Here is a 13,138-nt window from a genome sequence, read left to right as displayed (position 1 = left end):
GGGCAACATAATACTTTCTTGTAAAATTTATTCTCTGCAAGAATGCTGAGAAAACATCTTTAGTAAATAGCGCTGTAAGAGTTTTTGTTAATGGAGTCTCTGCAGATCAGGGCAGTAATTGCAGTAGTTTAAAATAATAGTGTAATAAGGGATTCAGATTATAAAACATCCCATGTTTTATGATGTAAATAAGTTATCTGAAATTGGTTTTTAAAAATCTTGATAATTCATAGCTAGGAGATAGTATTTTAAATTATGCTTTTATAACGTTCAAAGGGAGGAAGTGTCTTTTTTTTAAAGTTGGGTACCAGGATATTTTTATACGAAAATAGAACAATTTAAAATATAATTTGGCCCTTTATTATCTTTGAGATATTATAACTGAGAAATTGATATACAATACTAAAAATTAGTAGTATTTAGTTGAATATCTGACTATACATAAGTCTTTTATGTGTACTTCATGATTTCCTTTTTAAATACTCATTATTGTTACCTAGAAAAAAGGAATCGTTACTAATTATAAATTATTCACTATTAATAACAGGGATGTGGCTTTTAGTGCTTGTTCTCCTATCCCAGAGTGTGTAAGTACCTTTAGAAAACCTCTCTTTGGATTGCTATGCACACCATCAAATTGTGTTATCTTCCTTGTGATATTCCAAATTGAAGTATTTTCTACGAATTCCTGACTAAACTGTGGTATATAGTATTGTTAAATGCACTTCTGTATTTAACAAAACTTTATTTTGAGTCATCTGTCTAAATTATCACTTTTGTCTTCAAAAATAAAAGTGTGAGAAATTTAATTTCTTTACAGAAATCATGTAGTCATAAGGTACTGTAATTTACTATTTACTTTATTAAATAGTACAGAGCTCTGGTAGCATAGCGGTTACTAATCAGGCTGTGAACCACAAGGTCAGCAGTTTGAAACTACCAGCTGTTCCGCAGGAGAAAGATGAGGCTTTCTGCTCCCTTAAAGATTTACAGCCTCAGAAACCCTGTACAGGGTCACTATGAGTCAGAACCGACTCAACGGCACATAACAACAACATATTAAGTAATATTTATTTACTATAAATGGAAGATAATAAAGCTAACTCATCACTTCAAGAAATATCTATCCTCTTTGGAATTTATTCTTTAGCTTTGACAATTGTCATCTTATATTACTTCTTGTTTAAGACATTCTTTTAATTATTTAGAAAATGCTTAATTAGTGGTCATATAATTCAGGTATTGCTCAAGAGATTGTTGAACAAGATTTTATCCCCTCCTTCAGACAGTTTACACAGTGACCGTATATAATGTTTCTGAGGAGTGGCTCGTGAATTTGAACCACTGACCTTGCTGTTGAAACCTTTTATTCCAGTACATTATCCCACAGCTTTACATACACCTCAACTAAACAGTATGATGTTCAACTTTCATTGCTCTACCAAATAATTTGGTTTGTTTTTATTAATAGCTGCAGCTACTGAAGATGTTTTGATGTTTAACAAATTAGCCATTTCTCCTATGAAGTATGACTGCTCACCTCCTTGGGAACAGTACTGCTCAATTATGTTGAGGTTGGCTGGATCTCAGGATTCACAAGGGGTCCTGTAAAAAATTGTTTGAAAAATCAAATAATACTATGGAAATTTACTGTGACCATGTTAAAGGACCCTCTCATAGGTTGATTACTGAATATAGACAGTGTTCTCTTTAGTATTTATGTACTTCTGTCCCCCCTTTTTTATTTATTAAGATAATTTCAAAATTTTATTGGTTCTTGGACTTCTAAATTGCTTATGCATTAATAGTAAACACTCAATACGCTTTAGCTGAAAATATACACAAGTAGAATGTTAATTACAATTTTCTCTAGATGGTCATCATAAAAATCTTACACATACAGATTTTAAGAGTACTGTGAGTACTGTATTTGACGCACTATTCCCTAAATCCATGAAAGCTGTTGTTTGCAAACAAAGAGATATATAGGACATCGTTATTTCCACATTTCTTTATTATGCTGTTTTATTGATAGATCCATTCTGAGAGAAAATATGATTAGAATCCTTATGTTTATGAAACCCGTGTTTATTTCCTATTTGTGACAAACAACCTGATCATTCATTTTTGAAATTTGGATAAGAATTGATAAAAATTTAAAATACCATGGATTTCTGATATCTATACATTTTTTCCCATTTTAGGAATAAAAAAGACATTGTGTTATAATTTAACGTTTCTTGACAGTGGTCCTATGGTCATATCTTCAAGTTCCTTCAGTATATATACATCAGTTCCCTGAGATGCCAATTTTGAGCACCTAGGACCCAGGTATTTTTATATCCCAATATAACTTGGGCTGCTCTGCTGATCCTTTAACATTTTTGGCCCGTTTTTTGTTATCATTTTGTTACCTCAAAAGGAAATCAAATAGGAATAGTGTTTGGCAAATTTTGAGTCATGTTTAAAGAATATTAACTTACTGAATCTAGATATTTGTAAGTACTTTATTTCTGTCACCTTTAGACATCCAATATAGCCTTAAAACATTTTGCCATAAATTCCTGGTATTATATTTAATAAATTACTTTTTACTTGTTTGCAGTCTCTTCATTATAAATGTTGGAAAACATCCTGGTAGGAATTCCTATTTCATTTTTAATGCTTATAAAAAAATAAATCCCATAGATTTAAATTCTGCCTCTTTAAATTTACCAAAAAGTAAGCTAGGAAACCAGGTTACTAAAGTTGTCACCTTCTGGTGTTTGATATGATTTAAAAGGCACTTTAAAAAAATTCATGTACGTACACAAACTTTTACATATATGGTTGTGCTTTATCATTGTTTAGAAACGTAGTACATGTTGATGTACTTGAAAGTTTTTGCAGCTGGAAAAATAATGGTTACATTTCCCAAGTACTTGGAATTGAATTCTCAAGGTCAGGGTTTTTATTTCATTTATTCTGACCGGTGTGCTCCCCTTTCCCCATTTCCCATTATTCCCAACTGAGAAGTAGTGTAGTGGAATGCATTTATGATCAGGAATAGGATCAATAGGAAGGGACAGGCAAAAGAAAGTTTTGCTTGGAGGATTTAAAAAGGCCCCAAAGCCTTCTCAATGAGGAATGGGGAAGGTGGTTTTGCTGCCAGGTTGTATTGTTCATTGTGAAAAACCCTGCTAATGTAGTCCTCTTTTATTAATACTTTCCTGACATTTACCCTGTTAGTTGAGGCTCTTCATTGTTCCTGCACTGAGCTGTAGAATTCTCTTTTGTTATAGATTTACAAACAAGACTTTCCCAGCAGACTGAAGGTGAGTTAAACTGAGTTTATCCGTTTTTGTTTTGTTTCGGGTTTTTGTTTTTTTTTTTTGTATTTTTTCCTTAAGTTTTTATTGTGGATCAAGTGGAAGTTTACAGGGCAGATCATCAACTTTATATTCAACAAATCATGTAACATGTTTCATAAAACAATGATTACATTCCCTTCCATGCACCATGAGTTAACAATATTTCTCTCTATTCACTTAAGCTCTTTAAAAAACAAAACAAAACAAAAAAAAACCACTCAGGCATATATAATAATTTATACTGCCAAAGGGCACATTCTGCAAGTCTGCCTCCTGGCCACCAGCTCTTAGTCCCTCTCTTCCCATGACTCTACAGTCCTCAGCCGCTCCCCCTCTTCATGCCCCCATCTCTGCCTCCATCTCTGGTTTCATTGCTTCTCTGGATAAGATGGCCTTCATTCCACTTGTGCCCTTCTCCCTTGATGATCCTAGGATGCTTTGTTAAAAAAAACTTCTACCTTTACAATTGTGATAGTCACAATTAGTCATGATGATAACAGTTGAATCATACGAATTTTATCCCCATGTCATTTCACCAGCCCTATCTGGAGAAGATGACAATTATTCAGTGGGGATTCTTTCTTCCCCCACATACTCTTAAATTAAATCCCTTCTAAAAACCTTGTAAGCCAGTCACTTCATGGCTTTATCTGCACTGCCCTGTCCCCATCCCCCATTTTAGGTAGCCAATGTCTAAGTTGCCTGTCCCTTTATACCATGTGTACAGAGGGTGTGTACTTGATTTGAAGACTCCTTGCCTCTCTGTTGGTCATCAAATTGTAACAATATACCCTTGTTTCCTTTATCAAAAAAAATTTATTTTTCTGTAATCTTCCTCTAGACGAATTCTGATTATCAATCCATCGAGGCTAGATCAAATAGGTACTGTCTGCAAATTTGGGTGTTCTTCTTATGCCTCTCCCCTCACTTTATATCACCTGGATGCTTCACTGTTAGCTCTAGCCCTCTGTGGCTATGTCCTTGTCCATGGGCTCAGGTTATCCCCCTGTCTCACCACAAATTAGACCAGCCCTTCCTCTTCTCTCTTTCATCTCCAGGTCAATGGGAGTCAATGGATGGTGGTTTTACTCAGCCCATTTTTTCATTGCTGCCTTTACCCCTCTTATACTCAACAGTAGACCAACATGCTGAAGCTTACATGCCTGCTCATGTGTTCCTTTGAGTTTCAGTCTTAGAGGGGGGTTTGTCCTGAAGGAAGTTGATAGCCTGCCTTGATGGCTTTCCGGTGAACAGTTTGCTTGATGTTGCAGTAGCCAGTTGTATTGACATTTTTGTTTTGGGTTTTCCCTGATGATTTTTCTTTGAAGATGCATCTTCTATTGCTCTAGCTGTTCCAGGCTGATCTGCTTGCCCTTGCTAGTGGGAATGTCCCACCTCATAATGTTCTGCATGGATGTCAGGGTTCCACCTAATGTCCTATAGACTGCTAGGGCTCCGCAAGAGGCATATTTCACTGCACAAGTTCTAGAACGCCTTTGAGGTATTCCAATCAGTTATAGGCTGAAGATAGGCTTACAGGTTTTCTGTAATCATGTTTTCCCTACACTCTTTTCTATCCCACTCAAGTGTCTATTTTACAATAGTAGGCAAGGGAAACCAATTTTCATAAGATAGTCAGGCATTGTAGTATTATTTCCCCTCTTCTAACTATGCCTAGATCCCTGTATCACAGAACCCTGTTGTTCTAAGGTGAAGCATGTATCACTGTTTACCTGTGTTCCACTTTGGCCATGCAAACCTGTCTCAGTGTTTCCCTTTCTACCTTGTTCTTCCACCTCCTTGCCCTTCTTGCATTGTCCTCCCCAATACCCAAACTAGGATGTGCCTACCTTTATCCTGTGCTCTGCCATTGCCTCCCTCTACCTCTCCCGAAACCCTCCAACCCAACCCCGCCATTGTAGTTACCTTATATTCCTTTAACTTTTCCCCCATTTAAGACAGTTTATTTTATCCTGTAATTTACCTGACCTTCCCACTACCTACTTCTCTGTTCCTCTGTGTTTACCTTCTTTCATAATGTTGTAATTGTTTTGATCATAGACTGACTTCCCAGAACCTCTGAATTTGTTCTTACAGATTTGTTTTGTTCGAGATTCTTCCATGTGTCAATTGACTTTGGAGTGATGCGGCCACTTTCATCAATATCTGGTTGTTGTCAGTACTTGTTGATTTGGCTATGATAAAATCCCTTAACTCCTGTTTATCCTGGAATGTTTTGATCACGCCATCATATTTGATTGACTTCTTTGCTGGATAGAGGATTCTTGATTGGCAATTGTTTTTCATTTCAGGGTTTTATATATGTCTCCCTATTACCTTTTTGTTGCCTGCGTGGTTTTTGTTGAGATATCCAAGCTTAGTCTGATTTGCTTGCCTTTATATGGTACACTACTTCTTTCCTTAGCTGCCTTCATGATTCTGTCTTTATCTTTGAATTTGGAGAGCTTGATTATTATTATATGTCTTGGTGGTTTTCTTTTAGGGTCTGTCCTTCCTGGGATTCGTTTAGCTTCTTAGATGCTTATCTTTTTGCTTTTCAGGAAGTTAGGGAAGTTTTCTACCAGTTTTTCACTTATCTCCTCTGTGGACTTGTGTGATTCTTCCTGTTCTGGAATTCCGATAAGTCTTTACTTATTCCTCTTCATGTTGTCCAACATGAATCTTAGACCGTGTTCTAAGATTTTATCCTTTTTTCTTGTTTGTTCTTCTATCTTGGTGGTATTGAGAGGTTTGTCTTTCATCTCACTAGTTTTGGCTTCTATCTCTTCACTTCTACTCCTTTTCCCTTGTAGTGTATTGTCCATTTCTGATATTCTATTTTTGTTTGGATCTCTTTCTGTGGGTTGGGATTGTTTCCAATGCTGTTTATATCTTACTTGATTGTTCCTGTAGCATTTTCCTGACTTCTTATTTTTCTCAACTCCATTGTAAAGTATTTTGATACATTTTATAATCATTTTTCTGAATTCTTTCTCAGGAATTTCCAAAGCCTGCCCTCCTTTAACTGAATTTCTTGCTTCTGCTACAAATTCCACTGGCTGTAAGCCTTCCAGCTTTCTAAATATTCTTTATAAGTGGTTCAGAGTTCTGGGACCGTCCCCTGAGCTTGCTTTGTCAGATATTCTGTATTGTTGCTGATGGAGCGCCTCACTGCACTTCCATCCTGTCCGCCATCTTCTTTGTTCTTTAGTTTATCCATTTTTTAAATTTACTTTTATATACTAGACTAGAAGGAACAAGATATAGTTGCTTACAGTTAACTGTTTTTGGGGACAAAGTAAGCCTAATTGCTCATATTATGCATAGTGCATGTGTATACATAGTTAGGTCTCTATTTGTATCTCAAAGGACTTAATACAAGTCATAATTACACGAGTAAAAGAAATTAAAACGTACATGCAATTTTTGCTGTAATTTGTTAGAATTAAATTATTACCATTCTTATTTCATTTTTATCTGATTATATTTTATAGTTTTATGTTTTATTTTAAAATCAGAATTTGAGATAATATTTTAATAAGTCACTGAGTATACTTGAAATTAGGATCATCATATAGTTATTTTTGTTGTTATACAATGGACCTTTGGCTTTGATTTCTATGAACATCGCCAAACAATGAGGGAAATTTTCTGATGTAAAATTTGCATGCGGACTTGAAAGAAGAAATAAGTAAACTATTAAACGTTTGCCATTTTACAAGAGGAGCTCACTTTTTATTTATTTTTTTCAAGAGCCAAGTTCGGTTTCTATATCCATGTGGTTGTACATAAATAAATTCTACTGTGTTTGATCATTGTAATTGAATTATATTGAATCATAGTGAACCTATATAGGCTTTCTGAGGAGTGCCTGGTGGGTTTGAACTGCCAACCTTGTAGTTATCAATGCAATGTTTATCCTACAACACCTCATTAGGATCCCTGTTTGATATGTGTAGTTATTGTTACGTACTTTTGAGTCGATCTGACCCAATGGCGATCCTGTATAGAGTTTCTGAGTAGCGGCTGGTGAGCTTATACCAAGCCAACCATGCAGGGAAAATTAAGAAATAGATTTTTTTTTTTCCTCCAGCAAATGAAATATTGTGATAATAGATCTTTCCGTTAATAGGTTAAATATGTTAGATAATAGAGGTGTTTTCTTGTTTGATGTTGGATTCATTGTCATGATTTAGGTTTTGAGCCCAAATGTTTCTGTTGTACATTTCCCACTGTTACTAGTTCTGAATCATGGTAAATATGAAAAACCACAAAAAGTCATGTCCTCCCCAATTGTTTTGATATAATCTAGTGGTTTTTCCAGGATACATTTGATAAGTACCAGAATAGTATTCCTTATTTTGTAAACAGAATGAATACATTCTTGCATCTTTATCATTATCAAAATAATTTCACATCACTTGATTCACTATTTCTTAATTTAAAATAAAGCTCTATGAAGGATAATACAAGCTTATTGTACCAAAATGGAAACAAGATTAAGTCGCTTGTAATTCTACCAGAAACAAGCATTCTTTTGCAATGTATGTCATGCACAATCTTAATTTTTAATCACTGGAATATTTCCATTCCCAGATACTAACTCCAGATCACTTTTTTTAATTATCATAACTTCTAATGTACTGTTTTATCCTTAGCTTTGTTATTGTATATTGAAATGAAATTTGGTCATATAATATGATTACGGTGAGTTTTGAGCAGCTATTGGTAATGTTTTTCATAATTCACAGGAAAGCAGTGGAGCAAATATAACTTAGAACTTAAACCAGTTTTCTGTATTTTGTTGTTCCTGAATGAATGCCATATCAAGTAGTTCTTTTGAATGTGTTAATAGTGATTTTATTGATATGCTACTCTAATCCTTGTTTCTGAATTGTACTAAAAGAGACTGAATTTTTAAAACTTTGATTTTGTTATACGATTTATTATTTTCTAGGATATTGAGTTTTAAATGCTTAGATGATTTTTATAAGTAAACTTAATTACAAAAGAAAATGAACAACTATATACTACTACCTAAAAGCAGTACAAAAGTATATAGGTTTCAGTTCATCGTATAAACTGATTCGTCTACACTGTTATCCTTTGTCTTTGTGGATTGATTTTTATTTAACTATTTTGTCTAATTGAGTAGATCCAGTTAAAAATTAATAAAAAATTTTAATTCTATGTAAAGACCCCCCAAATTTATTAACCTTGACTCTAGGTTGACTTGAGTTTTTTTTTTTTTAGATTTTCAAGGGTGGGTGATTATAGTTGTAAAATTATATATATGATACAGTAATAATTCATCTTTTATGGTCTTTATAATTTAGTATTACTGAATTAATCACAACCCTCAATGATAATCATTGAAAATGTTTATGTTACCTTAGGTTTTTTTGGATCTTAAATGGGGGTATGGTGGTTAGCTTAAATAGATAAATAAGTGAAAGGATTCTTTTAGAGTTAACGGTAGGTTTAGTGGTTTGCTATATTTATCAGGGATGTATTTATTAAGAAAGTAATTTGTTTGTTTGTTTTTTTTTTAGCTTCAGCTTTAGCAGCCGCTGCCTCTGTTCAACCACTTGCAACGCAGTGTTTCCAATTATCTAACATGTTTAATCCTCAAACGTAAGTAATCTTTTAATTTCATTTTTATGCTTATTGCTAATTATTTCTTTGGATACATTTATAGTATTAGAATTGAGTGTTAAAACTTCAGATTCCTAAGCCGGTTTCCAGGATAGTTCTGTATTATTACCCTGTAATTTGTTCTTGGCTTTATATATTGAACTTTTGCCATTTAATATGAGGGGGAAAAATTCCTCCATTGATAATGTATAATAGTGTTTGAGTTAGAAATATTTCCATCCAAGTTCCTAGCTTGTGGTTTGATTATAATTTGTTAGTCAATCTAAACTTCTCATTGGTGTTTTGTATTTTAGAGTTTACCCTAGATGGAATCTTGGGATTCATTACTCATAGACTAGAAGGTTTTGGGTGATTACAGATGTTTTGTGGGATGTTTTTATTTTTAAGTTTGTTTGAATGTTTCATAAGGTTTAACTTTTCTTACAGAGAGGAAGAAGTTGGATGGGATACAGAAATTAAGGATGATGTCATTGAAGAATGTAATAAACATGGAGGAGTTATTCATATTTATGTCGATAAAAATTCAGCTCAGGTATTTTTCATTTTCAAAACATAAAGTTGATAAGAATTTTTTGTTTTAATAATCTCCTCAAGTTTTCTAACTTATTTGTTAATTGTTGCTGTTGAATCTGTTCTAACTCATAGCCACCCTGTGTAGGGTTTCTGAGACACAAAAATTTTTGTAGGAACAGAAAGCCTAACCTTTTTCCTATGAAGGGGCTGGTGAATTTGATACCTTGACCTTGTGGTTCAATCTAGTCTATCATACAGAGCCCATTCATTAAAAACACATCATCTCCACCTAAATAAAAGACAATTTTCAAAATAAATTTTTACCAATTCCTTAGCAGTTGCTTGTACTGTTCAAATCTTGCCATGAAGTCCTAGCATCTTATTGCCCAGATGCTTCCAAATCAAAGACAATGGATCTTTTGGAATATTAACCTTTTCCCCCTCCCCCATGACCTTTTTTTCCTTCCAATAAAATATTAGGTATATTTATCATCCAGGGAAATGATCTGTCTTTTAGATATATTACTATATCTTTGACCTTTATTTTAAAATTATTTTTCAGGGCAATGTGTATGTGAAGTGCCCATCAATTGCTGCAGCTATTGCTGCTGTCAATGCATTACATGGCAGGTGGTTTGCTGGTAAGTTTGGTGTTTGTCACTTACTTTTAATAAGAGTTGGTAAATAAATGAAGACACTAAACTCCCACCATATGTATTTCTCTCAACAGGCAAAATGATAACAGCAGCATACGTACCTCTTCCAACTTATCACAATCTCTTTCCGGATTCCATGACAGCAACACAACTACTGGTTCCAAGTAGACGATGAAGGAAAATAGTCCCTTATGTACATAGCTTTTTTTCTTTCTTGAGAATTCATCTTGAGTTATCTTTTATTTAGATACAAATAAAGAGGCAAGGGTCTACTGTCATTTGTATACAATTCCTGTTACCTTGAAAAAATAAAAATGTTAACAGGAATACAGTGTGCTCATTCTCCCTAATTAGTAAATTCCAATGTATACAAAGCTGTTTTCTTGTTCTGCCTTTTAAATGTATATTTACAAAAAATTACATAAAAATATAGGAGTAGCTCTAGGGGAACAAATGTGCTTTCTATAAAAAGGCAGACAGGGATGTAATGATGTTTTTAATGTTTCAGAAGCCTATCTTTTTACACAGCAGTTACATTTCACTAATGTTGATATTTAGCTAATGGCTTAGCAGATAAGGTTTCTGGAATATATATCTAGTGTGTGAAAATTCCAAGACAGCTAAAGGGCTGTTTAACATCTCATCTTGCATTCTGATCAATTGGCAAGAAAGGGAGATTTCAAAATCATTTCTTGATGGTAACTTTTCAATTAATGTATCTGTAAAAGTTTTTTTTTTTTTTTGTAAATACTATGTGTTATGGTGTGTCTTAAGATTCCAAACAAAATGATCCCTGCATTTCCTGAAATGTTCAGTGATAGTCTGGTAAGCAAAGCAGTCTGAGCAGGAAATAGGAAATGCAGTAATAGGTTTTGTCTGGTTGCATATAATCTTTGCTCTTTTTAAGCTCTGTGAGCTCTGAAATATATTTTTGGGTTACTTCAGTGTGTTTGACAAGACAGCTTGATATTTCTATCAAAACAATGACTTTCATATTGCAACAATCTTTGTAAGAACCACTCAAATAAAATTCTCTTTAAAAGGCCATAAGAAATCCTCATTTTTCAAATGTTTTAAAGTCATAGAAACTTTAGAATATTTGTTTTCCTGACTTGGAGTAATCAGTTCTTGACTCTTTGGGAAAACAAATGTTCATGTTGTGACTAGTCTAAATCTGGAAGTATGTTGCCCCAAGTAGTTCTTGTACCCTCAACTTTGCAAATAACACTTTTTCAGAAAATGGCTTTGTTTTTCACATAATCACAGACATTAGGCTACATTGTTTTTGTTTTGTCTTTTAGAACTGATATTCAGGTGTCTATAGCCTAGCACCTTACTTACCTTTAAGTGCTGTTAATTTTGAGGATCGGCTGGTGAGTTAGAATTGCAGACCCAGTGCTTATCCTACAGTTAACGTACTAGGACTTAACATTACATATTTAGGAAAATAGAAAACTGAGCAATTTACTGAAAGAAAAACATGTTTGAGTATTATCACCTGTAGTTCGAGTATCTTTTTAAAAATTACTTTAAGAAAAAAATGCCTTTTTCCCAAATTGATCTGACTACATATTAAAAATTAGTATCTGTCAAATATCCTTAGCTTTTATCGTTTATACAGCCAGTTTTCTCATTTATACTCTGAAATCATTCTTTTTTGATAATTCAGTTGGATCTCTCAGCCAATTTGTTTTGTTTTGCCAATTTACTTATTAATTATCTTCTATTATTACTGATGTCTTTCATCTGGCTATATGTGTTTGAACTATTAATTTCAGTACCATTGAAATGTATATAAGTTCTTATTTTGTTAGAAATTTTGAATATTCACCAAAACTTAGAATTTGTGGATATTATTTTGTACATACTTGACAACTTTTACTACTCCCTTAATTGAACTCTTCAATTTAAAGAAAATGTGAGGTACAAGTTATCTATTTTTCATTGCCAGGCAAGTCTTTGTTGGAAAAGAGAGTTCTGTTTAAATGCTTCATACTATTTTCAAAATACTTCCTGGTAGTTTATATTTCTTAAACCATCTCACGTTAGGTTTTTTTCTGTTAAACTTCTGTTAAGTTCGGTTAAAATACATACTTAAAAAATTTAGTATGTATTACACAATCTACTTGGGCCCTTATGTGGTGCTGTAGAATAAGCATTGAACACCTGCCAATTGAAAGGTCAGTAATTGAAATCCACTTGCTGTTCTTGGAAAACTTATTTAGGTTTGTTATTATTTGGATCTGGACAAAAGGGATGCAAAATTGTACCACACAGAAACATGGTTTATGATTTGTACTATTGTACAAGGGGCTTTTAAAAAGAGGAATTCACTATCTTTTTAATCCCACCTGTTGATGAATTTTTTACACCACCTTGTATTCATGGGGACTGTGGTTAGAGTTAGGTGGTTTTCCGTTTTAAGTACTTAATTGCCATTTTTTTGTGAGGTGGCATACATAAGACAGTGCAGGTCAACACAGATGCAACCAGGGATCTTTGTGTGGCCTTAACTCCCACAGAATCCTACTGCATCAAGCTAATTGGATGATGGGGGTGGGGAGGATGGATCAGGTTATACAATCAACTAGTTAGATCATCTACAATTAGCAAGTATCAAAGATTTAAAATTTGTATAATTTTTATTTAAGCTATATTTGAAGAACTATCAGAACAGTAGGAAAGAAAACTATAACCTTGAGGAAATTAGGACTAATATTTTTCACCTTTTAAAATGGTGTTAATAGTAAAGATCCTTGAGGCAATTCTATGACTTCAAGAACTGTGTTCCATAGGCTTTCCTTGGTTGGAATTGCCAGGTGGTCTCATGAATCCACTGGGTAGGTTTTAGCCAGCAGTGGAGCACTTAATTATTTTATCACCATGGCTCCTTCAAGTACAAAGTTAGAGTACTCAAAACTTAGTAGTACTGGTGGATTACTGACCTGGTATTCCAAGATAAGT

At 33.8% G+C, this 13,138-nt stretch overlaps 1 protein-coding gene across 5 annotated transcripts in view; it reads left to right on the top strand.

Moving 5' to 3' along the window:
- The window catches only part of RBM39 (RNA binding motif protein 39), a 31,184-nt gene extending 19,963 nt beyond the window's left edge, over window positions 1-11,221 (top strand). For 2 of the 5 annotated variants that reach the window (XM_006875715.1, XM_006875712.1), the window contains 5 exons: window positions 3,282-3,314; window positions 8,903-8,984; window positions 9,432-9,537; window positions 10,081-10,159; window positions 10,249-11,221. In XM_006875715.1, coding sequence (XP_006875777.1) covers window positions 3,282-3,314; window positions 8,903-8,984; window positions 9,432-9,537; window positions 10,081-10,159; window positions 10,249-10,349 — 401 coding nt within the window. In that variant the 3' untranslated portion in view covers window positions 10,350-11,221. Of the gene's footprint in view, window positions 1-3,263; window positions 3,315-8,902; window positions 8,985-9,431; window positions 9,538-10,080; window positions 10,160-10,248 lie in introns of all 5 variants that reach the window. The other 3 variants (XM_006875713.1, XM_006875711.1, XM_006875714.1) reach the window with 3 other exon arrangements.
- Window positions 11,222-13,138: the final 1,917 nt, after the last annotated feature.

The sequence above is a fragment of the Chrysochloris asiatica genome, unplaced genomic scaffold (genome assembly GCF_000296735.1).
Source record: "Chrysochloris asiatica unplaced genomic scaffold, ChrAsi1.0 scaffold00337, whole genome shotgun sequence".
Classification (NCBI taxonomy): domain Eukaryota; kingdom Metazoa; phylum Chordata; class Mammalia; order Afrosoricida; family Chrysochloridae; genus Chrysochloris; species Chrysochloris asiatica.
Note: the sequence above shows the minus strand (reverse complement) of the source record. Positions and strands in the feature narration are given on the sequence as shown.